At 41.4% G+C, this 27,570-nt stretch overlaps 1 protein-coding gene across 1 annotated transcript in view; it reads left to right on the top strand.

The window, feature by feature from the left end:
* Nucleotides 1-27,570, top strand: part of NUP133 (nucleoporin 133) — a 1,112,480-nt gene that overhangs the window by 270,623 nt on the left and 814,287 nt on the right. The window contains 1 exon segment of the mRNA XM_073627602.1: nucleotides 16,200-16,270. Within this exon segment, the coding sequence (XP_073483703.1) occupies nucleotides 16,200-16,270 (71 nt within the window).

Raw genomic sequence — 27,570 nt, 5'->3', positions numbered from 1 at the left:
CAAGGAGAGCGAGTGAACTTGAAACCCTTTATATTAGGGCACCCTTTTTTCAGGTTTTCCCAGACCGTTTGATTTTTAAAACGGATCCAGCCTTTTTGCCAAAGGTGGCCTCTAGTTTTCATAGCGGTCAAGAAATTGTTTTACCTACCTTCTGTTCGAATCATGTGAGGGAGCAGGAACATATTTTTCACAAATTGGATGTTAGAAGGTGCATCCTTCAGTACTTGGATAGTACAAATCAGTTTAGGAAATCCGATTCCTTTTTTGTTATTTTCAGGGGCTAGGAAAGGGTCCAGAGCCTCTAAACGTACGATAGCCAGAGGGTTAAGGTTGGCTATTAATCAGGCTTATGTAATCGGGGGGGTTGGAGCCCCCGGAGGGTACTGAGGCACATTCCACCAGGGCAGTGGCAATTTCTCAAGCAGAGTGGGCTGGTGCTTCTTCGGGGCAGATCTGTAGGGCTCCAACGTGGTCCAGTTTTGCCACGTTTGTAAAGCACTACAGATTGGACCTGCTGTCAGCCAAAGACCAGGCCTTTGGACGTAAAGTGCTGCAGGCAGTAGTCCCTCCCTAAGGTAAGGTGCTCGCTTATCCTCTCTATGGTGCTGTCCTGAAAGATGAATGGGGAAAAACGCAGTTACTTACCGGTAACATCCTTTTCCAGGAGTCTTTCAGGACAGCACCGTTACCCACCCAAATTGTTGGCCATCTATGAGAACTCATCGCATGAGATCGTTAGGTATGATAAAGATTTGTATGACGTATTCTTGTGTCTCCCCAACTGGCCAGAGGTATTCTTGAAGAACTGAGGGGCCGGTGGGACGGTGAGATTTAAATATTGAATTGAAAGGCGGTGTTTCCTTAGAGGGGAGGAGCCAGTGTCTCTCTATGGTGCTGTCCTGAAAGACTCCTGGAAAAGGATGTTACCGGTAAATAACTCAGTTTTTATTTTTGAAAATTACCAGTAGCTGCTGCATTTTCCACCCTAGGCTTGTACGCGAGTCAACAGTTTTTTTGTGGTAAAATTAGGTGCCTCGGCTTATATTCGGGTCGGCCTATAACCGAGTATATACGGTACATATATATATATATAATAATAGCTTGCTGTCACGCCAACCACTGTCAAAGTGATTTCACAACACCTCAAATGAATAAATACAAATCATTATATCGCAGCAAAAAAATCAACATGTAAATCAAACTAGTGAAAAAAGACTATAAATAAAATATTATACAAAAAGTCTCTGTGAATAAATTCCTCTGTGAATAGTTCAGCAATATATCCCGTGACTAGTGAAAGGAACGATGTGTCAATCCTCTATCAGATAAATTGCCTGCTCACCTCCGTGTAAAAATAAAAAGGCCAATATCTCCTCACATGCAGATCAAGCAGCTCCACTCCTTATCCTTAATGGAATAATGGATCACGTCCTCTCCTCGCTCCGTATGGAATTGAAGCAGGCTGGTGTCTCCCCAAAAACAACGGCTCCAATCCTTATCTCACGTTGTTTGTAGTGGATGATCTGGTACTCACAACTCTTATCAGATGATATATAAAGCAAAAAAAGCAAACATAGTGTGTTCCATATAGGTATATTTATTTTAATTACCCTGCTACACAATAACACTTACTAGATCCAAATATGTAACACACATGTAATACAATACAGCTCACCACCTCGCCGGGTGAGACTCAGATGCACGTCACTAAGCTCCAATCCTCCCCTAAATTCATATCACCAAGTGATAGGCTTCTTCAGTAGGTGGGGCTTAGAGTGACATTCTATAACTGAGTGTTCATCGCTATGGTAACCAGAAAAACAAATGGGCTAAAGAAGCTGAAGTGAAATGCTACTAACAAGTGCCCCCATTACCTGGAATACGAAGGATATGTGGCCGGGGTCACCACACATACAAAAATAAAAATATATAAAAAGACACATATAGAATAATATACTACTGCCAATTAAGCGATCGTAACACTGCCGTTTGTTGCCCTACTGTATAAATAAAAAACATACATATAAAAATATGTAAAAACCTTAAACTTTGAATATTGAGTTTATACATTTTAATTTTTAAATTCTCTTGGCAAACATTTAAGATATATATATTTAATTTAATAAACGTATTACTAATAAAACAATTGGGTTAAAGTCAACGTTCAAACCTCTACTTTTGTTTCAAAAATCCAGAATGATTCTCGTTGACTACGTTTTCTAACAAAATGACCCCCCCCCCCCCCTCCAATGTTGTACCTTATCAATGCCCCAAAATTTAAGATCACTAGGGTCATTATTATGAACCTCTCTAAAATGTCTAGGCACACTATGATTTTGTTTCCCTTTTTATAATACTGTTTATATGTTCCCTGACCCTAGTCTGTATACATATGGATGTTCATCCTACATACCGAAATGAACATGGACATTCCAACATGTATACTACTCCAATTATAGAACAGGTAATAAAGTCTTTAATAGGATATGTCCTGTCAGTAGCTGTGGACCTAAACTATTTTCTCCTCTTATTAGTTTTAGAAGTTTTACATGAAATGCATTTACCACATCTATAGAAACCAGTCATAAACTGAAGTACATACCCCTCTTTATGTTAGGTGGGTCTATAATCCCCGGAGCCAGTTTATTTCACAGAGTGGGGGCTTTTCCTATATATAAATTTCAGTATAGGAGGCAAAACTTTATTTAAAACTTTATCCCTCAATAAAATATTCCAGTGTTTTTTGATTATAATCTCTATCTTTTTATACTAGATATTATAATCAAAAATCATCCCAAAACCATCAGTGTGTTTGAGTAGATGATTGAATTTTACTCTCAATCAAAGAACCCCTATCCATTGCCTGTACTGCCAATCTTTCTTCACATAGCAATTACATAGCCACTGATTTCTTCTCTTTACCAAATGTCAGTATCCACTATAATCTGCCCAACGTTTTTTCTGTGTGTGGTCTAATACTGCTATGTATTTAACAAGCCCAAAATTGGTAAATTCAAATTGGTGGATTACCACATGATCTCTTCATACCCTTTATAGTGTCGGGATCCCAGGGGTAAACAGGACCTGTGAGGCAGTTCAGTCAACTCAAAAGGGCTTTATTCAGCAAAAACTAAAAAAAAAATGTCACTTTGTCTTCACAGGCATCTCAAAACAGTCTTTTTAAATAATGGTCAGCACCCCAGCCGCAGCATATGTAACATGGCAAAATCCCAGTTCAGGCAAGCTTACCCAGCAGGTTCAAGTCAAAGGCAAGAGGCTTCCATCCAGCATCAATGTCTCCTCATCACTGATAGCAAAACAGTCCCCCCAGCCTCACTGACCAGCTACCTAATAAGCAATCCTGAAAGGGAAATACTTGCTCTCTTAACCCTCTCTACAATAGACATTATTATTATAATGGTTTGCACATTAATTAAAATTTCTAAAACCCTCAAATGTTTTTCTTTAAAATGTATTTAAAATTAGAAGTTTGCAATAAAGCAGTTTAACTCCAAATGACCAGAATATAGAGATTAGATTTAAAGTATCCAATGTATAAAACATTTTCATTTCATTTTGGGAATTTTTTTCTGTTAAACCCCAACCCCCCTCCCAGTTGCTTTCTACTTTATCAATGACATAGGAATTGAGCTGGCTAGCGTCCTTACTGTGGTATTCCTTAAACACTTCCCGCCCAAGGTACATCATATGATGTCCTGGATTTTGAGTGGGGATATCGGAATGATGCCTGCAGCTATATTTTTTTTGGCTGGCTACTCCCTGCACCATAAGAACGATCATAGCAGCAGTTCAGCCACTTGATCATTCTTACAGGCAGCTGGAGGGCACCCCCCCCCCCGGTGCTTCTACTGGTACGCCCGTACAATTGTTGAGCCAGGGAAGGAATCCACCAGCACCGGAAGTTGAGCTTAGAGATTTACAAGGGAGAGATGGTCCCTGGCAATCTCTATGACCTTCGGAAGCCCGTGCGCAACATTATGCTGTCATGTCCAGCCCGGCAGAAGTAAACATCGCCGGTGACTCGGCTGGAAAGGCCGAGATTGTTAATTTTTTCTTTTGATCTCGGTCTTTCCTGCCTGTCTTGTAGACCCCACATCTCTCCAGGACCTGTCACACACTATTCCTATTACAAGGGAGGTTTAGATTCCTTGTAATAGCAATAAAAGTTAGGGTAGCTGTCCTGCACATGCTCAGTTTGGTCTCTATTGCTGGAGAGAACATTTACTTTTTCAGTTGAACTGTTCAGGTCACATGATTTTGACATCACACATGTGGGTGTGTATAAAGGCTGTAGTGGAAATCTACCTGAAAACTGAGCTCTGGACAAACTGTGCAGTTAATCATGTGACCATGGCATACAGATCAGCAAAAAAGGTATATAGTGGTAGTATTTTAATGTACAAAAATATTTATAAGCTGTGGGCACTGTGGGGGGTGCGCAGAGTAACCATTTTCATATTCCTGGGTTTAGTAACACTTTTTAAAATTTAATAAACATGCAAATGAGATTAAACAAATGTCAATTTAACCGGTTCAATACCAGGCATTTTCACCCCCTTCCTTCTCAGACCAATTTTTGGTTTTCAGCGCTGTCGCACTTTAAACGACAATTGCACGGTCGTGCAATGTTGTACCCAAACAAAATTTAAGTTCTTTTTTGCCCACAAATAGAGCTTTCTTTTGGTGGTATTTGATCACCTCTGCGGTTTTTATTTTTTGCGCTATAAACAAAAGAAGAGCGACAATTTTGAAAAAAACACAATATTTTTTACTTTTTGCTATAATAAATATCCCAATTTTAAAAAAACAAAACAAATTTTAGATAGATATAGATATAGATCTAGATCTAGATATAGATATAGATATAAAGAGAAAGAGATACATATACAAATCAATATGGCCCTGGAAGAGTTTACCCCCTTCCTGACCAGAGCGTTTTTTATGATTCAGCAGTGCGTCACTTTAACTGACAATTGCATGGTCGCGCGACTTTGTACCCAAACAAAATTGACGTCCTTTTTTTCCCACAAATAGAGCTTTCTTTTGGTGGTATTTGATCGATTTTTATTTTTTACGCTATAAACAAAAAAGAGTGACAGTTTTAAAAATCAAGCAATTTTTTTTTTACTTTTTGCTATAATAAATATCCCCAAAAAATCTATAATTTTTTTTTTTCTCCTCAGTTTAGGCCGATACATATTCTTCTACATATTTTTGGTAAAAAAAATCGCAATAAGCGTTTGGTTTTGCGTAAAAGTTATAGCGTCTACAAAATGGGGGGATAGATTTATGGCATTTTTTTCATATTTTTTTTTTTTTTGACTAGTAATGGCGGTGATCAGCGATTTTTATTGTGACTGCGATATGGTGAACACATCAGACACTTCTGGTGCTATTTTAGGACCAGGCACATTTATACAGCTGTCAGTGCGATTAAAAATGCACTGATTACTGTGTAAATGTGACTGACAGTGAAGGGGTTAACCAGGAGGGGGCACTGCAGGGGTTAAGTGTGTCCTAGGGAGTGATTCTAACTGTGGGGGGGGGGCTGGGCTATGTGTGACACGACACTGATCACTGCCCCCTATTACAGGGAGCTGTGATCAGTGTCCTGTCACTAGGCAGAATGGGGAAATGCTTGTTTACATCAGCAATTCCCCATTCTTCCTCTCCGTGAGACGATCGCGGGTATCCCCGCGAACATCAAGTACACGGGAACTGCGGTCAGACTTATGGAGCTCGCGGCGGGCGCACACGCCTGCTATCCGATCCTAGCGAGATCACATACATTAACGTGATTTCACGCAGCGGAGCCAACCTGCCGCAGTAAAACTGCGGCGGCTGGTCCGCAACTGGTTAAAGTGATGAAAAGTTAGTGGGAAAAAAAAATCTTGTTGATCCACCCAAATCCTTTACCAAAGTGATGTGTGCCAATTCCACTCCCTTAAGAATAAGGCTCACCAGATGCTGTTGCCATTCACTCTCATGTCTGGCAAATATTGCCTTATTATATATTATTGAAGAGCCACTTATAAACGCCAATCTCCATCCAGATCAATAAATAGACACTCTCCACATGTGGGGATAGAAATCCCCCCCCCCCCCCCCCCCCCCCCCCAAAAAAAAAAAAAAAAAAATTGACAGAGCCTTCAAAAGTGTAAAAATACCTTAAGGTGATCAGTTTATCAAAAGTAATGCACTTACATCATAAAATATTCCAAATTGCCTTGTTAAAATTCCAAAAACGCCAGGTGACTCAGTGTTGCGATCTCAGTTTCCTTCGTACAAGTGAAGTCAGCCTCAGCGTTCCTGTGTAGCCACGCGTCAACACATTTCGTCACAGGGGGTGTTACTAGCAGTTCATGAGTTAGAGACAAAAAAAGAGGATATCTCAGATCAAATCTGGTCTCCGCAGCGCTGAGTACTGAAGTATTCATGCATCAGATGGTATGTCTGGGAGCAGAAGGGGACATGGATATGGTGATGGACACTGGGCATGGTCCTACCATGTAATAAGTCCAATTGTGGACAATTTTTTATCTTTTTTTTTGTAACCGGGCTTTGGTGGTCAGGAACACATCGATCCTAGAATGTGATCTTTGAGTATTTTAAAAAAGAGTAGTTCCTTTCAGTACCATGATGACACCTCCAGGGGTCATAAAGGTCCTCATGGGAGAGCAATGAAGATAGCACTGTGGAATTCCCATGTTTTGTGTTAGATGAGTCTATCTGAGGGTTTACAACTTCATTAAAGTCAACACAGATTATAATTTGGTCTTTAGGGTAATGTTGAATTATTTTCCAAGATGGTCTTATAGATAAAATAAAAAATTCTGGTGGATGTTGGGGGTGTAGATATTTACAATTATGAAGGTGCTATTAAAGGTGACTGACATGATCAGTTATCTGCCTGAGGGGTCCTGATCAAGGTGGGTGAGATTGAAAGATACTGAGTATCGAACTGCGATCATGACTCCCCACACTTTTTTGTCAGCCCCTGCTTGGAATCAATAATTCGTGGGAGCATTGGGGGGATTTATGTTCCGATAAGTGCATCTCTTGAACACAGATTTTCTGCCTTCTGGGAAATGGCTTCTTTCCAGAGAAGTGAGCGTTTAAAGGGGCTATTGAGGCCTTTGGCATTTAAGGATACAATGGCGAGCATCATGTCTCAGGTTAGGATATGTCTGAAAGGTGGGTGATACATTGGTACTGGCGGAGACAATCTCTGGTTATAAAGGGGAGGTCAGAGGTTGAGAGGAGAAGCAAAGGTGTTGCAGAGGAGGTCCTAACTTTAAGAGAATAGGAATGGGCAGGTCAAGCTTCTCTAGGCCAGAAGAGGACACAAGAAAACAATTCTGAATGCAAATTAGAAAACAGGAGTAACAAGCTAGTTATCGCATGTATAACAAAACTTGCTCTGATAAACAAGGAATGTGCTTAGCACACTAGAGTAGTGAAGCATGGAAGAGGATTCATGGAGACATCCACTGTTGAATCCAACATCAGAAAAAAATAACATACAGCATTGTATATGTATCTCTGTAGCAGAGAGGGACAGATATGTAGCCACACCATGTTTATGGTGGAGCTTGTGAGCCCCAAGGTAGAGGTACCCGTGGGGTTAATCCCCAGTTGTTGAGCTATTTGATACCTTCTTTGGGGGTCAGCATGGTGACTTGTTGATTGCAATATGTTACCAGTAGCTTCATGGGGTAGCCCCACTTGCAGGTGTTTTTTTTTTATCAGCCAGTACTGTGGTAATCGGAGCTAAAGATGTGTACTTGGAAGATAGTAGCTGATACATCGTCGTGATATCTTGATAAATGGTTCAGGTAGAGAGTGTAATGATCTTGCTGCACGCATAAGTTATTTAGCCTGAAAGAAGTGTACTCTCGCTAGGATATCTCTGGGGACAGATGCTGGTAAGTGTTGCAGTTTGTGTTTCCTATGCGCACGATTAATGATGTCTTTCACTGCCAGTGACAACATAACAAGTTTGCAAAAAAAATTGGTGTAGATATGTCACTATTTCTGGGGTGGCGAGGGATTCAGGGACCCCCCTAATTTTAATTTTGTTCCATTGCGACCGATCTTCAAGATCTGCAGCTTTTAAATGTAGTGTGCGGATAGCATTGACTTGTTCATCTTGTATGTCCACAATAGTATTATGGGCTTTAGTAGCCTCAAATAAATGCATCTCAATATAATCAGTACGTTCTTCTACAGTTAACACTGTCCTGTAAGTGATTAATGGAGACTTTTAGTTCCCTGTGAAGATCAGCCTGCAAGGACAGCAGCATGGCTTTGAGGAAATGCTCTGATGCAGGATTGTCGGTAGTGGGGAATGCTGTTAGAGATTGTGTGGCTGACAGGTCTACTGTGGGACTACATGTCCCAGCACCATACTGTTTCTTTACAGGAGACTGTTTATCAGGGGAGTGAGCAGGAGAGTCTGACTGTCACTTACCTCTGTCTCCTGGGGAGGTGAGGTTCTCAGGGTGCCAATCTGCTGTGACTTCAGTGGCAGAGGAGGGATCTGCGGCGGTGTTCTGGTGGCCGCTCTGGGTCTCTACGCTCCCAGCCAGCGCCTTGTTGGCAGTCCTGCTATACGGGCTGCATGTGGTAATCTAGTACCCTGCGGGGTATCTTGGGGTGGGATTTTTTTTGTTCTGGAGGGTATTTGCCGGGTCTAGAGCAGCTGAATGAGCTTGTTTATAGCGTGGAGTAGCAGAGCAGACTATTTAAGCGGCCATCTTCTGCAGCAGCCAGGCCACGCCCCCAATTTACAAATTTTTTTTTTAAATTTTATTTTACTTTTACTATTATGTTTCTCAATGCTTTGGCATTTTTGTAGATACACTTAGGGCATTTTGGCAATTCTGTGTTTATTTTTTTTTAAAGGTGTTTAAAGTTGAACTTCATCTTTAAGTACTTGTGATCTCCCTGACATGCCACATTTAGCTTGTAATTTTTTTTTTTTTTTTGGGGGGGGGGGGGGGGCGGCAACAGGTACCTAGTGTTCACAGGTATGCAGCTCCCACTTCCTCTCCTGGCACCGAGCGGAAGTTCTCCTCTCCCTCCCGTGCGCGCCCGGCTGTGAAGCCACAGCCGGGCGCCCACACTTGCAATGCTGGCGCCGCAGAGAGAAGGGGGAGAGAAGCAAGGCTTCGGGCGGTCGCATCACTGGACCGTGGGACAGGTGAGTGTCTGTTTTTTAAGTCAGCAGCTACAGGCTTTTAAATGGGTGGAGCTCCGCTTTAAGTTTTTCATAAACACACAAAAATGAGAAGTATAACAAAAAGTGTACAGAAAATTCATAAAAAGCCGTTAGAAGTACTGCACCCAAAAGGTACAGTGGTAACATAAATCCCAAGGACTACACATAGCCCTGAAGCACACGGGTGACAATACAGTATCCAAGGAAATGTGAGTGCCAGAACACATTCATACACACACCTGCACCACTATTTTTTTTATATTGTGAAAGATAATGTTATGCCAAGTAAATTGATACCCAACATGTCATGCTTCAAAATTCCGCTCGTGGAATGGCGACAAACTTTTACCCTTCACCACTTAACCGCACCATAGCTGAATGACGGCTACAGGGCGGCTCTGACTCTGGGAGGGCATACATTGATGTCCTCCCAGAATTGCGCTGTCGCGCGACCCCTGGGGCGTGCACATGGGAGTATCCATGACCATCGGGTCCCGAGGACCCGGCGCATCACGGTAAATGCCCGCTGACAGCGGCCGTTTACAATGTGATCGCTACGACAAATGACAGAGCGATCACTTGTAAACAAACCGGCGTCATGTCCGGTTCCTCTCTCCCCTCTTTGTACCGCTTGGTATAGTGTGAGCCGAGAGTGGAGAGATCGGGTGCAGCAGCGCTCTGGGCTGGATCTGTAGTGCCCACAGCGTGTTCTGTGCCCATTGCAGCCTCATCCAGCCATCCATCCATCCATCCATCCATGCACAGCCATCCCTCTGTCATACTCGTCCAGCCATCCATACTCCTCCATCCATACTCCTCCATCCATACTCCTCCATCCATACTCAGCAATACTCATCCATCCATCCACGCTCAGCCATCCATATTCAGCCATCCTCATCCATCCACCCCCCATCCGTACTCGGCTGTACTCGGCCGTACCCATCCGTCCTCGGCCATATTCATTCATGCTCAGTCATCCCATCCATCCTCAGCCATCCAAATCCAGGGCTCATCCATCCCCATTCATGCTCATCCATGCCACATCCATGCCATACATATTCACGCCATGCATACATTGATGTCCTCCCAGAATTGCGCAGTCGCGCGACCCCTGGGGCGTGCACACGGGAGTATCCATGACCATTGGGTCTCGAGGACCCGGCGCATCACGGTAAATGGCCGCTAACAGCGGCCGTTTACCACGTGATCGCTACGACAAATGACAGAGCGATCACTTGTAAACAAACCGGCATCATGTCCGGTTCCTCTCTCCCCTCTCTGTACCGCTTGGAACAGTGTGAGCCGAGAGTGGAGAGATCGGGTGCAGCAGCGCTCTGGGCTGGATCTGTAGTGCCCACAGCGTGTTCTGTGCCCATTGCAGCCTCATCCAGCCATCCATCTATGCTCAGCCGTCCCTCTGTCATACTCATCCAGCCAGCCACCCATGCACAGCCATCCCTCTGTCATACTCATCCATCCATCCATGCTCAGCCATCCATATTCAGCCATCCTCATCCATCCACCCCCCATCTGTACTCGGCCGTACCCATCCCTCCTCGGCCGTACCCATCCCTCCTCGGCCGTACCCATCCATACACAGCCATCCAAATCCACAACTCATCCATGCCACATCCATGCCACTACAGTGCCTCACAAAAGTGTAATAGGTAGACAAATTAGATTTGAAATGTATGCCCCTAGAACACCTGACGGTGCTCCCTGCATGTTGGGCCTCTGTATGTGGCCTGGCTGTGGAAAAGTCTTCCACATGTGGTATCACCGTACTCAGGAGTAGGAGAATCTATTTTGGGGTGTAATTTTTGGTATGTACATGCTATGTGTTAGTAATATTGTATAAATGGGCAACTTTGTGTAAAAACTGAAAAAGTATTTTCATTTTCTTTCCACATTTTCCAAAAACTTGTAGAAAAAAATGACATGTTCAAAATACACATGCCTCTATAGATATGCCCTATAGATTATACAACGGGGTGTTTTCTTTCCAAAATGGGGTCATTTTGGGGGCGTTTCCATTGTCCTTGTGCTCCAGGGCATTCAAAAGTGTAAGAGGTAGTCAAGAAATTATATGTAATTTATGCTCCTAGAATGCCTGAAGGTGCTCCCTCAATGTTGGAACTCTGTATGTGGCCATGCTGTGTAAAAGTCTCACATGTGGTATCGCCGTACTCAGTAGTAGCAGAGTGTGTTTTAGGGTGTATTTTGTGGTATGTATTTGCTGTGTGTGAGAAAAAACCTGATAATATGACAATTTTGTGGAAAAAAAATCTTGATTTTGCAAAGAATTGTGGGAAAAAATTACAACGTTAAAAAACTCACCATGCCTCTTATTAAATACTTTTGAATGTCTACTTTCCAAAAAAGGGGCATTTGGGGGGTATTTGTTATTTCCTGGCTTGTTAGGGTCTCAAGAAATGAGATAGGCCGTCAGTACTTCAGGTGAGATCAATTTTCAGAGATTGGCACCATAACTTGTGGACTCTAACTTTCACAAAGACTAAATAATATACACCCATTTGGGTTATTTTCACCAAAGATATGTAGCAGTATACATTTTGGCCAAAATGTATGAAGAAAAATGACTGATTTGCAAAATTTTATAACAAACAGAGAAAAATGCAATTTTTTAAAATAATTTTCAGTCTTTTTTGCGCAAAAAATAAAAAAATCCAGCGGTGATTAAAATAAAGCCACCAAAAGAAAGCTCTGTGAAAAAAGGACAACAATTTCATATGGGTTCAGTGTTGCATGACTGAGTACCGTATTTATCGGCGTATAACACGCACAGGCCTATAACACGCACATTAACTTTAAGAAGGAAGTTTTAGGAAAAAAACTTTAATTTTAAATAAGGAACTTTAGGTCAGTGCCCATCTGCAGCCTCACCATTGCCATCAATGCAGCCTGATCAATGCCCATCTGCAGCCTCACCATTCCCATCAATGCAGCAGCCTCACCATTGCCATCAATGCAGCAGCCTCACCGTTGCCATCAATGCAGCAGCCTCACCGTTGCCATCAATGCAGCAGCCTCACTGTTGCCATCAATGCAGCAGCCTCACCGTTGCCATCAATGCAGCAGCCTCACCGTTGCCATCAATGCAGCAGCCTCACCGTTGCCATCAATGCAGCAGCCTCACCGTTGCCATCAATGCAGCAGCCTCACCGTTGCCATCAATGCAGCAGCCTCACCGTGGCCATCAATGCAGCAGCCTCACCATGGCCATCAATGCAGCAGCCTCACCATGGCCATCAACGCAGCAGCCTCACCATGGCCATCAACGCAGCAGCCTCACCATGGCCATCAACGCAGCAGCCTCACCATGGCCATCAACGCAGCAGCCTCACCATGGCCATCAACGCAGTAGCCTCACCATGGCCATCAACGCAGCAGCCTCACCATGGCCATCAACGCAGCAGCCTCACCATGGCCATCAACGCAGCAGCCTCACCATGGCCATCAACGCAGCAGCCTCACCATGGCCATCAACGCAGCAGCCTCACCATGGCCATCAACGCAGCAGCCTCACCATGGCCATCAACGCAGCAGCCTCACCATGGCCATCAACGCAGCAGCCTCACCATGGCCATCAACGCAGCAGCCTCACCATGGCCATCAACGCAGCAGCCTCACCATGGCCATCAACGCAGCAGCCTCACCATGGCCATCAACGCAGCAGCCTCACCATGGCCATCAACGCAGCAGCCTCACCATGAGTCTCCACTCTCATCCCGCACGTCAGTTCTATAGAAGAGAAGAGGAAACTCCAATTTCTACTGGGAGAAGAGCCAACGGACAATCTACAGAATAGGAAGGAGCTGCTACCTTGCTGGAAGAGAGAAGACATTGCTAGAAGTGGCAGCAGAGGAGTGAGCGATATCCGGTGGAGGACTCCAGGTGACTACGGAATTCCTTCTAGGAGGATGAGGCCCCATCCAGGAGATTTCAGAGTCGTGGGATACATCTCAGCCATCCCCAGGATAGGAGACATCCCTATACCGTCTATACGGTAAAAGCCTGCATGACTCACCGCCAAAGGCCTGTGAGTCCACCAGTTCCGGTAAGGTCAATTGATGCACATCTCGCACATTTGAATGCAAGAGGAACCTCCATGATTTTGAATATGTATCTAGCAAGATGAGATCCACACACACGTGTTTGGGATCGCTTTCACATTTTATTGAACGGTTATAACCTGAAAGACTGATTCAAGATCACCTTTGTTTCCTACCTCTATATGAGGATAGTTGGATCCCATCCATGTTTATTGGTCACTTGTGTATTAGGATAATTTTTGAGGATATAAACTTTTTGAGATTGTCACATCAGATCACAATAGCACATTCATATTGAGTTTATTCTGTTCACCAGTTTTTGGTTAAGAGTTGTCACTTATATAGATATACTCTCACATAGAGATACTTGTATGTTATATTTTATATATATATATATATATATATATATATATATATATATATATATATATATATAAAAGAACTTTCTATGGAAATATAGCGCTGCACATTTTCACTCTTGATTTTCACATACAATTAGTCTAATTGGTAGTGCTGGCTGCTTGAATTTTTTGAGTTGGCGCAGCAGTTTTATTTTATTTCATTTCACGATGTTCCATAGGAACCCATTTCTGCAAAAAGCATGAAAAAAATGCATTGGTTTGAATGGAGCCTTAAAGAATGTTGAGAGCAGTGATAATGCAAGAATTAACACGTTTAACCACTTCAGCCTTAGAAGGATTTGCCCCCTTAATGACCAGGCCATTTTTTGCGATACGGCACTGTGCTACTTTAACTGACAATTGTGCGGCTGTGCAATGCTGTACCCAAAGAAAATTGGCGTCCTTTTTTTCCCCACAAATAGTGCTTTCTTTTGATACTATTTGATTACCCCTGTTTTTTTTGGGGGGGGTTTTTGTTGCGCTATAAATGAAGAGCAACAAATTTGAAAAAAAAAAAGTGCTTTACTTTTTGCTATAATAGATATCCAAAAATAAATTTACTGTTTTCATCAGTTTAAGCCGATACATATTTTTGGATAAAAAAAAAAATCGCAATTGGCGTATATTGGCTTGCGCAAAAGTTATTATGTCTATAAAAATAGGGAATAGATTTATGGCATTTTTATTATTTTTATTACTAGTAATGGCGGTGATCTGTGATTTTTAGCAGAACTGCGACATTGCGGCAGACAGATCGGACACTTTTGATACATGAGATCACTGTTGTCGATCACTAGGAACAGTAGATCTCTAACCTATCCCCTATCAGAAGGGGCAATCCCCTTGTTTACAAAGGCAGTTCCCCGTTCTGCCTCTGTAATAGGCGATCGCGGGTCGCCGGCAGACATCCACCCGAGCCGCGGCCCGCCATCATGGTTGAGGAGAGGTAGAACGGGAAGCCGACAATGTAAATGAGGCATTTCCCTGTTCTGCCTAGTGACATGACAGGGATCTTATGTTCCTAGTGTTCGGGAGCAGTGATCTATGTTTCAGTAAGCCCATCCCCCCTACAGTTAGAACATCTTGCTGGAACACACTTAACCCCTTGATCGCCTCTAGTGTTAACCCTTTACCTGCCGGTGTAATTTTTACATTGATCAGTGCATTTTTATAGCACTGATCAATGTAATGATGTCACTGGTTCCCAATGTAATGATGTGTGTGTGTGTATATATATATATATATATATATATATTTTGCATATGTGTTATAGCAGAAGGTAAAAAGAAAACTTTTTTTTTTTTTTTCAAAATTGATGCTTTTTTTGTTTTTAGCGCAAAAAAAAAAAAAATGCAGAGGTGTTCAAATACCACCAAAAGAAAGATCTATTTGTGGGAAAAAAATCCCGTCAATTGTGTTTGGGTACACCGTCGCACGACCGCGCAATTGTCAGTTTAAGCGGCCCAGTGCCATTTCGCAAAAAAATGCTCTGGTCATTAAGGGGTTAAAACCTTCCGGGGCTTAAGTGGTCAATACCATAACTTTCTGATGAAAGTTCAGCATTTGCTTGTGACTTTTCAGGTCTGCCCTGAGAACTACCAGCTCGTCATTTATTACCATTCTCCTTCCAGCTGTATGGTTTGCCACTCTAAGGCTGGCCATACATCATACAATTTTCTTGTACAACTTTGCTTAAGATTTACCAAAACCATAGAATATGAGGTCAAACCTAAACACGGTCAATTTGTATGCAATCAGGCGGGCCCTTGCACTACATAGTTGAAGGTGAATCTAAAGAAAATTGAATAAGAAAATTGTATAATGTATGGTCACCTTTAGTCTCTTAGTTGAATTAGGACACCAGTCCAACCTGTGTGGGTGGGTCTGCTCATGTCAAAAATCATATCCAATATCCCTGTATAACGTGCCCGCTAAGATGCCCATCTAGGAGATTTTTGAAACTATCGATACTTAACGCTGACACCACCGGTTGTGGATGTGAGTTCCACATCCTTACCGCCCTGATAGTGAAAAAACTCCTACGCAACTTAAGGTTTAACTGCTTTTCCTTCAAATTTGAGTGACCACATGTCTTCTCACACTCCGAGGCTGAATAGTTTCCTCTCTATGCTGGAATCACTCATTTATCCCTAAGACTTTTTTTTTTTTTTTTTTTTACCTCCTATAAATTTTCTTCAACAGTATCAATTTTATTTTTCAGATAATTAAAGGAATACCTCAGCTGCCGTAACATGCTGATTTTAATTTTGTTGCATAGCTTAAATGCACACTTTTATTTTTTTAAGTATCTTAGTAATAGCATCCTAATACAGTAGATATCAGCAAACTAACAAATACCAAGTAAGGCTGGGTTCACACCATTGGGAATTTGTTATAATTGTTATGTGTAATTACTGTTTAACTTTTAGCTTTTTGATATTGTGTGTGCTTATGTAACAGCAAATTCTTTGATTTCTCTTATAGGGCTCTGAAAGTAATTATAGTGGTATCAAAAGTGGAATCAACTTTGCTTACTTGGATTTAAATCACAATGAGTGAGTACATGCTAATGTTGGACTCTAAGGCTTCTGTTCAAACTCTTCATTAGGCTTTCATTTTCTTATGTGCATCTTTTTCATCTAGTACACATTGTTAGACACTGGCAAAAGTGTGTCTGTTAAGAATGGGGAAGTTGTTGTCTGTTTTTATAGATGTGTTGAATTATTAAAAGCCAGTTGAAGCTTCCTATATTGCACTAAGCACTCTCATGCTGGATAAACAGTAATAATTTTGGACTTTTTTTTTTAACTTTTAAAAGTATTATCTGTTGCAGCAAGGGTTAAAATAGCCTTTGCTGGGATCACTCTGCAGAGCTGTACTGTGACCCAGATCTCAAGCTGTTTTCAACTCTCTGTCCTCAGTGCAACAATTAGCAGCTCTGATCTTCCCTAAGCAATCGGACCGCTGTGTTGTGTTGATCAGTGGTCCAGCTGTCTGGTGTGTTGCTTACACAGGATATTTTAATGCTTGCTGCATCAGATAATACTGTTAAGAAAATGTGATCAGTTCACCCCTGCTGATATGCCAGTTCTGTGCCTCACATTTCCTTGGTGGTGCTGTGATGGTCTTGCCTTAAGAGTGTCTACAAGCTGTTGCAACATGTTGGGCACTAACAAAGCCCTCTGTGATGAACCTTAACACAGAATGCCTTTTCTGAATGCACCAGTTGTAATCTTAAATTTAATGTCATGTTTATCAGTTGCTGTTAATTTGTGATACTAGATCTGCCAACCTTGGCAATTTAGGTACTTTCTTGACCCCTCTAACCCACAAATCCTTCTAATTTGGTGACTTGGCAATGAAGACCTGTATTTCTTAAATGTCCCAGACCCTTTTCTTGAGGTGAGTTTGAATGTCAACTGCTGGGGCAGAGGAGTCTGCATTCATTTTTGGTACACACACAGCTAAACGTTTGGCTAAGGTATGCCTGTGCCATATTTTCTGTGATGACTGGTACTGTGCCCTCTTCCCTTTCCTTCTCAGTTTGTCAGATCAGATAACGCAAGGTCTTCAATTCACAGGATGCCGTGCTGGCCACACTTTTACAGCTTATAGGTGGCTTTTCCCAATTTTTGGTGATCTATTTTGGAATGCTCTTCCTCCTTTGTGTCTTTATCAAGATTGTGGTACCAGTCCCGGTGTCTCTATGCATCATAGGTAGCTTGTTTGGTGGAATACCTTCACAATCTTTTAGCCTGGCAAAGTTGTCTCATGAGTTGGAGACCATTCTCTGCATTACTTAGCAATTGCTAGAAGACTTGAACTTCTAGAAACTGTCCCACTCCCCTGTTCATCTCCCAAGATTATAAGCTTGGGTATGAACACTAAACACGGGAGTGTCTTTGCAGGATCATATCAGATCATGTCAGACTGCTTCAGACTAGCTTTTGGATCTCCCGGTTTTGTTTCACATTGTTTCATGTAGGTGCTAAAACTTATGGTGGTCTTTTTAAAGTGATCTCTTTGTAAAATGATTGCAGAGGTTCTCATATGAATATTCTGTTCAAGTGCACAGTGAGTTGATTCCCGTGCATGTGAATTCCTTATTTGGTGGGTGATGTCTCCCATGTTAACCTTTTTGTGTCCCTGGGGCAAGGCTGCATGATTGGGGAGTGAAATTGGGACCACTCTGTGTTTATGCTTAGTGTACATGAGAGAACACTAGGTTAACCACAAATGTTCACAAACTTTACAATAATAGTATATACAGACAGAAATCAAAAATAAGTGATGAGCTCTGATGAACGATAGAGAGGAATTACTAGCAGACACGTTTAGGCACAGGAGAGGCAAGAGAGGTAAATCCCCATAACTTCAGAAGTAGAGGAACAGGCAAACCCATTACTTTTGTAACTACATTCTCTCAAGAATATCACCAAATAATTAAAATAATAACAAGGAATCTGCCTAAATTATATACAAAGGTTTAAATAGTATATTGCAAGCAGGCTGCCTCCGGTTCATTAGTGGACAAGCACCCGCGTTAGGGAATGCTTTATCCCCTAGTGCTTTTTTGTCTAAGCAATGCCAGTCTACCTGGCTATCATATCCTTGTAACACTAAAGCCTCGTGCACAAGATCGGATTTTCCACAGACAAAACCTCAGACATTTGTCCAAAGGCGTGTGTCTGGATTTTGTCTTTCATACAAACGGCAAGGAATTGTTGGCCAACAAACACGAACATACTGATGTACTATGTGGTTTTTCAGCTCTTTAGCGCCACCCTTTGGGATCCTTCTGCTAATTTTGTGTTAGAAGTTTGATTTGCGCTTTTCATTTAGCACTTTTCAGTTCGTTTCTGAACGGCCGTCAACCAGTCATATTGCGGACTCGGAGGAGATAACATGTTATTTATTATTGGCCTTTGAGTTATTGCTTTGACCCAAGTCCAGTTCAGTAACAGGAGGATTTCTTGGACCAAAAATTGGTTGCTTTATTAATCGTGATCAATTGTGTAATATGCCTTTTTTTGCGGGAGCTCCGGGAGAATAATCCAGATGTTTTTCAGAATTATCTCTGGATGACGGACCCCTGCTTTCACCAACTCTTGCCATTGTTGACCCCCTATACACCCTGTTCCAAATTATTATGAAAATTCTATTTCAGTGTCAGAAAGATTAAATATTTTGTTTTTCAGTTTAACTCATGGATGGCATTGTGTCTCAGGGCTCTTTTGATCACTGAAAACAATCTCGGAACACCTGTGATAATTAGATTGCCAGGTGAGCCCAATTAAAGGAAGAACTACTAAAGTAGGGTGTTCCACATTATTAAGCAGAGCACCATTTTGAAGCAATATGGGGAAGAAAAAGGATCTCTCTGCTGCCGAAAAGAGTGAAATAGTTCAATGCCTTGGACGAGGTATGAAAACATTAGATATTTCACGAAAACGTAAGCGTGATCATCGCACTATTAAGAGATTTGTGGCCGATTCAGAGCTTAGACGGGTTTCGTGCAGATAAAGGCACATTGAGGAAGATTTCTGCCAGATCCATGCATTGGATCAAGAGAGCAGCCGCTAAAACATTACATAGCAGCAAACAGATATTTGAAGCTGCTGGTGCCTCTGGAGTCCCACGGACATCAAGGTGTAGAGTCTTCCAAAGTCTTGCAACTGTGCATAAACCTTCCATTCAGCCACCACTAACCAATGCTCACAAGCAGAAATGGCTGCATTGAGCAGAAAAATACATGAAGACTAATTTTCAATCAGTCCTGTTCACTGATGTGTGCCATGCAACCCTGCATGGTCCAGATGGATGGAGTAGTGGATGGCTGGTGGACGGCCCAGCGACGTCGGCAAGGCGGTGGGTGGAGTCATGTTTTGGGCTAGAATCATGGGAAGAGAGCTGGTCGGTCCTAGAAGGTGTAAAGATGACCTCTGCAAAGTATGTGGAGTTCCTTTCTTCCCTGGCACAGAAGGAAGAACTATGCTTTTCCTAATAAAATCATCTTCATGCATGACAATGCACCATCTCATGCTGCAAAGAATACCTCTGCATCAATGACTGCTATGGGGATAAAAGGAGAGAAGGTCATGGTGTGGCCTCCATCCTATCCTGACGTCAATCCTATTGAGAACCCTTGGAGCATCCTCAAGCAAAAGATCTGAGGGTGGGAGGCAGTTTACATCCAAACAGCAGCTGGGGGAGGCTATTCTGACATCTTGCAAACAAATTCAAGCAGAAACTGTCCAAAAACTCACAAGTTCAATGGATGCAAGACTTGTGAAGCTGCTATCAAATAAGGGGTCCTATGTTAAAATGTAACATGACCTGTTTAAAATGTTTAAAAAGTTAAAATGTTGTTCAAAGTTTGATTGAAATAGCTTTTGATTTCAGTAAATATGCTGCAAACACAACAAATTACAATTTTCAGTTCTTTACAACCTATAAAGTGTTTTGAAACTTATTATGTGTAATAATTTGGAGCAATGCATTGTAAGTTTTTTTTTATTTCGAAAAAGAAAAACTTATCATTAGGAGGTTTGTTCAATAACGTTTGAATTGTACTCTTAATAGTTGATAACTTGAGAATTATGCTGACTGTTTACATCAATTATTTAGTTAAATGAGAAAAATATCATTGGCATAATAATTTGGAACAGGGTTTATTAAGAAGCAGGACACATGCATGAGGCTTTTATTTAATTTTTTGTTTGAATAATAATAACTTGATTTTGTATATGTTCTATATTTTTGGATGCAAAGAATGAACTTTTTGGTTAAGTTCTATTGGCAGATAGCATATCTAATTTTATTGGTTTTCTTTTTTTAATGCACAATAAAAAAATGTGGAGAATAATACTTGGCTATGTGTTTTACTTCAAATGACAGTTTGGAAGTAGGCAGTTACATTTTAAAAAATACAATAAAAAATTAACAAGGGACACCAACATAGTTGTATCTTTGGTCTTAAAAACTACGGGATAATGGTGTTGTGGTAACTTGCCCAAATAAAAAAAAAACAAAACAAAAAAAAAAACAAAAGCAGCATATTTTTGATATCACTAGAAAAAAAAGCCTTTCAGAAATCGTTTGCAATAACTCAGTCAGTATCACTAGCAAAGAAGCTTAATTATTCTATTGAAGAAGAGAATGTGCGCTGTATTTCAAGATTTCATAATTTGCCACGTCACGAATGTTATTTCTCCATTACGAGCGCTAGGTACTGTCACTTGAGTGAGTCGGGCAAAACTTTTGTTGGCACGGCTACAGGTGAAGAGTTTACTATACAACAATGTCAACTATGGTGCAAGTTTTGTAATTTATTTGATCGCTTGCACTTTATGCAGCCTACAACATGTGGGCTGCACTACACGTCCCTTTAGAACCCAGATAGGGGAACATTATTTATTTTTCAATATTTTTATTGAGTTTTACAAATTACAATTTGTGGTATGGGTTCAAACAGACGTAGTATAATAGACACAAAGAACCCTAAACAAGGTAACAGAACAAGGTGAGCACAGTATTATACTAGAACAGAGCCTAAAAGGAATCAATAATGCACAGTAGCAAAAGAACAAACATCAGGACTTAATCCAGGGTTACCAAGGTTGCAGAATTTTCTCAAATTTTAATAGCTTTACCAGAGCGTATTGACAATGTTTTTTTCATACTGACATGTAAGATTAACAGAGATAATCACGTCAGATTAGTAGTTGTGTCCGATTTCCTATGTTTAGTAATGTTTTGTTTAGCTGCCAGCAGGATATGAGCAACTACTAATCTAAACGGGGCTGGGAATTTGTCAATCTCAAGATTCCGTAAAACCAAGGCAGGGTTAGGATACTAGTGGCTGAAGAGATTAGAGCAGATACTTGTTTCCAGAAGCTCGTTAAGGCCTTTGCAGGACCACAAAATGTAAAGATTGCCTACCTGACCACAGTGGCGCCAACATAGCAAGGATTGAGATGGGTAGTATTGTGCAGTTCGGAAAGGTGTGAGGTATTATTGTAAAATTACTTTCGGAGACGGTTTCCATTGAATAACACAACTCAAAATACCATGGGGGAATCTTAGTGCCTAAAGCCACTGTTCAGGTGTGCAAACATTCTGCAGGTCCTTCTCCCAGTGTAGGAGGGGACTAGACTTAAAGTAGTATTATTCTGAAGGACATTATAAAAAAAAAAGAGATCTACCTCAAGGGCCAGGAAAGGGAGAGTTGCAATACCAGAGATTGGATCTTGATTACTGGGACAGGGTAGTTTTTCAAAAATTTAGTCATGCGCATATATGAAAATTGTTCAGAAGCAGGAAGACCATTAAGGACATGCAACACAGAGAAGGGTCTGGGCTCCCAATTGACCAGGATGGAATCTACCCAGTGGATGTTACATACAGAGAAGTATGGGATAAGGGTTTCTAATGCTATAAGAGGCATACATAGCTGTTGTGCTTTAGAGGGATCCCCAGGATACAACTGTAAGGTTCTCCATGCTTTGATAGAAGCTTGTACTGTGATCGAGAGGGTGCTTAGCTGAAGCAGTTTGCAACAATCAGCCATAAGTAAGGATGATAACTAATTTATTTTTTCCAACACATTTTTAATATGTTTTAAGATCATGGCAAATACAAGGGACATGGGACACCAAAAAAGTCCATAATTTATTTATTTATTTATTTATTTCAGGTACTTATATAGCGCCGTCAATTTACGCAGCGCTTTACATATACATTGTACATTCACATCAGTCCCTACCCTCAAGGAGCTTACAATCTAAGGTCCCTAACTCACATTCATACATACTAGGGACAATTTAGACAGGATCCAATTAACCTACCAGCATGTCTTTGGAGTGTGGGAGGAAACCGGAGTACCCGGAGGAAACCCACGCAGGCACAGGGAGAACATGCAAACTCCAGGCAGGTAGTGTCGTGGTTGGGATTTGAACCAGTGACCCTTCTTACTGCTAGGCGAGAGTGCTACCCACTACACCACTGTGCCGCCCATAATTGTCATATACAATACATGTGACCGAGAACCAGTATTTGAACATAAAAGGAATACCATTAATACTATTGTCATAAGATTATAGCAACATAAAGATATGTCCTGATTGGTTATTTGGGGATCGTTGGAAATAGGGGAACATTATTGTGACACAATCTAAATGCTAAGAATATTTCCAATGCAACATGTCACCCTGATAGTATTCCCTAATTTCACTTTAGAGGAATAAAATGGCTCGGCTGCCTCACTCACCTAGGGGAAGTGACAGGGAGAGAAGCTTACTAGGGAGAGAGGCATGTGTTTTTTTTTTTTTTTTTTTTTTTTTAGATTAATACTAGATCACCTCAGGGGTAAACCTGACATGGGATTTGGATTTGCACATACAATAAAGTGTCTCTCTCCAGTATTCCTTCCTTTTCCTGGTCTCCTTTTTAAAGTTCTATTTTATCTTGTTCATTAACTTTTTATTTTTTGTCACTTGTTTTTGATTTTTGTTGGTATATACTATTATTGTGAAGTTTGTGAATATTAGTATCACACACATGTGACTCCTTAGTACTATATACTATAGCTGTTTTTCCCATTTGCCAATTGTTTGCAATCAATTAGGACAATTAATGGGTGGAGCCTGTGATATGTAGAGCTTGTTTTGAAGTGTTGTGTCCAAATGCAGTTATGACTAAGCCCTCATAGGCTGAAACGTGTCAACTGATCTTATCTGCGGTTGTATACAGTGGTTTTTGAATACATATGAAGATTTTTTAAGAGCAAATACTTGTGTGCAGATCATCTTTTTTCATTATCTACTCAATGAAATGGCTGTGGATTGGGCACCCAGGAGCTCTATTATCAACATATCAAGCTATATGGGTAGTAGCACTGTTCCTTCTGTTTGCAATCTCTGTTTGCCAAGTACCCACTAAGAGTACAGTTAAACTTTACCACAACTTATATAAATCACCTTTGAGGAACAAAGACTGGTGGTGTGGGTGGTAGATCACATACTTTTCTGGTCAAAAAAATGTTGTCTTGGCACAATCTCTGGATTTTCTACCAGGCTTTGTTTGACAAACACAATATTTAAACTGACAACACCTGGATCCTGGGGAATGGTTCTTGCACGAGGAATTAAGACTGTTAAATCTTTTCTAAAATCATTCCACAAAGGTAGTACCTTAGGGCATGCCCACCAGATGTGCAATATGGAACCAGGGTTGCCACATTCTTTCCAACAACTGGGTAAAGTAGAGGGGAACATATTTGACTGGGGTGTAATACCATTGGTGCAAATTTTTTAGGGATGTTTTCCAATGAGAAACAGTTTGTGGATACCAGAAGTAAGTTAGAGGCTTTACGCCACTGTGAAATAGGACATAGGAAAGGTTTGTGAGAGATCAGATTCCCAGGCTGTCATGGAGGAATGTTTACTTAACCACTTAAGGACCGGAAGTAATTACCCCCTTAATGACGGGCCATTTTTTGCGATACGGCACTGCAATATTTTAACTGAGAATTGCACGGTCGCGCGACGCTGTACCCAAATAAAATTCATTTTTTCCCACAAATAAAGCTTTCTTTTGGTGATATTTGATCACCTCTGTGTTTTTTTTTATTTTTTTATTTTTTGCGCTATAAACAAAAAAGACCGACAATTTTGAAAAAATAAGACAATATTACTTTCTGCAATAAAACTTGCCCAATAAAAAAATGAAATTTCTTCATCAATTTATAGTAGTAAATTTCAATTTGTATTCTGCTACATATTTTTGATAAAAAAATCCCAATAAGCATATATATTGGTTTGCGCAAAAGTTATAGCGTGTACATATTAGGGGATAGATTTATGGCATTTTTTTTTTAATTATTTTTTTACTAGTAATGGAGGTGATCAGCGATTTTTAGCAGGACAGCTATATTGCGACGGACAGATCAGACACTTTTGACACTTTTTTGAGACCAGTGACATTATTACAGTGATCAGTGCTAAAAATGTGCTCTGATCACTGTATAAGTATAAATGACACTGGCAGGGAAGGGGTAAACACCAGGGACGATCAAGGGGTTAATTGTGTTCGCTGGATGTGTTTACTAACTGTATGGGGGACAGTCTGACTGGGACAACACAGAGATCCATCTTCCTGCATAGCAGGAAGACAATATCCTGTGTCATTCCCTGTCAGAACAAAGATCTGCCTTGTTTACATTGGCAGGTCCCTGTTATGTCTCAGTGGGGAACGATCACGCACACCCATACAGGCTAGTGCAGAAAAACGACATACAAGTACCTCGTTTCACCCAACCGAGCCACCTTGCCACAGTATAACTGCGGGTGGTGGTCGGCAAGCGGTTAAACTCTTGAACTAACTCTTATAGTTAGATAAGGAGAATTGGGGGGAGGGGGGGTGTAGGCCTAATAACATAGCACCCAGTGTGCTCAACAAAGATAATCCCGACAGCAAGCATTCCCGTGAAAGACCAAACATAGTTTACGTACGGTGACCACCAGTATTTGTGTTGATATAAAATCACAGCTTGATAGTAAGCCTTAAATTTCTGGGTTCCCATACCTGCAGCTGCTTTGGATCTATAGCTGACCGAGGATTTGAATCTGGGTCTTTTGCCATCCCAGATTAAATGATTGATTGTAGATTGAAGTTTTTGCAAAAAAGAGGAATTGATAAAGTCCTGAACAGATATAAGGTAGGAGTAACATTGTGCCAATGGCAGCTCTGCCTGCCCACAAAAGATAATAAAACAAAATATAGTGCTGCACAATAAATTAATAGTCCATATAAAATTATCCAGTGATGAAAACTCCTGTGTGAGAGCAAACAAAGAGAGCCTCCTTATGTGCAATTATGAATGACAGGCAAAAAGTGGTGATTACAGCCCATCTACCACAGATATTCAAGCCTCTCACCTCACAGACTTGACCTGTAAAAGGTCACACAGCTTTTGACCCACACCTGGGGTACCGATCACATACAATCCAGCCGATGATCTCTCCAGACATGAGGACAATGAAAGAGGATATAAAAAGAGGAATCCTACTTACAAACATAGCACTCCAGCCGAGTCCAGGCAAACAAGCATTGTACAATAACTGGTCTCTAACCAGGAAGATGGCCACGGGTGACGTCAGACGTGACTCCTCCCCCCGTACGGGTTATGTTCGTGAGGGGGACTTCAGTGCGGATTCGGATTCATGTCGACGGCCCGCTCGTATATTTACTACCATGGCAACCATCAATCAACAAATCTGTCTCCCGGGCAGAGCGAGCGCAGCTGCAGTCCATGTCCCGCTGATGGTTCAGCGCAAGGGGAGCCGAACGATGAAAGATCAAACTAATAACTCTGAGTTTAAAACAATGAAACCTATGTCACTTCTGCTAAAGCCAGAAATATGCAAAGGTGACACAAACCTTATTACATAATGATCCTTAACCACTTGCCGCCCGCCATATAGCAGAATGACGGTGCAAAGTGGTTTCAATATCCTGACTGGGCGTCATATGATGTCCCCGGGGGCACGCATCGCGGCGATCGTTGTTGCGGTGTGTCAGTCTGACACACCGCAACTCCGATCTAGGTAAAGAGTCTTTGTCGGAGACTCTTTACCACGTGATGTAAATAGGAAGAGCCGTGATCGGCTTTTCCTCACTCGCGTCTGATAGACGCGAGTAGAAGAGAGCCAATCGGCTGCTCTCCTGACAGGGGGGGGGTCTGTGCTGATTATCAGCACAGCCCCCCCCCCCCCTCGGATCCTGCCCAGGATGACCATCATGCCGCCCAGGACCACAAGGATGGCCATCCACACTGGACCACCAGGTATGCCCCCCCTAGACCCCCAGAGATATACTAATCTGTGCCCAGGCAGCTGCCAATCAGTGCCCACTCACAATGCGTACTACTGCCAGTGCCACCAGGGATGCCTATCAGTGCCACGTATCAATGCCCAGCAGTGCCGCCTATCAGTGCCACAATATCAGTGCCCGCTCATTGGTGCCACCTCATCGGTGCCGCCTTATCAGTGCCCATCAGTGAGAAAAAACTTAATTTACAAAATTTTATAACAGAAACAAAAGCAAAACTTATTTTTTTTTAAATTTTCGGTCTTTTTTTTTATTTGTTTAGCAGAAAATAAAAACCGCAGAGGTGATCAAATGCCACCAAAAGAAAGCTCTATTTGTGGAAATAAAATGATAAAAATTTAGTTTGGGTACAGTGATGAATGACCGCGCAATTGTCATTCAAATTGCGACAGCACTGAAAGCTGAAAATTGGCCTGGGCAGGAAGGTGTTTAAGTGCCCTGTATTGAAGTGGTTAAAAAAATATTACAAAAAATTGAGGACATTCTATTTTCAAAATTCAAAGGGAAAGAACCCTTACAAAAGAGGCACTCTACTAAAAAAATAACCAAACATTAAAAAAAATAAAAACAAATGATACTTTAGACGTCTGTCCACGGCCATCTTCCATAATCAGAAAAGATACTACAAAAACACACACAAAAAAAATAAAATTATATTTAAATCAAAACCAATAAAAAATGAAACTACTTATTAGAAATGAAACAATTAAGGGCAAACTCTACATTCCAGCCAGCAGGCGTCATAACCTTAGTTCCGTAAATCCAAAAAGATTCACAACGACTTACCTGGCAAATTTAGTTACAGTGGGGATCGAAAGTTTGGGCACCCCAGGTTAAAATGTGTATTAATGTGCATAACGAAGCCAAGGAAAGATGGAAAAATCTCCAAATGGCATCAAATTACAGATTAGACATTCTTATAATATGTCAAAAAAAAAGTTAATTTTATTTCCATCATTTACACTTT

The sequence above is a fragment of the Aquarana catesbeiana genome, linkage group LG04 (assembly GCF_042186555.1).
Source record: "Aquarana catesbeiana isolate 2022-GZ linkage group LG04, ASM4218655v1, whole genome shotgun sequence".
Taxonomy (NCBI): Eukaryota; Metazoa; Chordata; class Amphibia; order Anura; family Ranidae; genus Aquarana; species Aquarana catesbeiana.
This window is presented reverse-complemented; position numbering and strand designations above follow the sequence as displayed.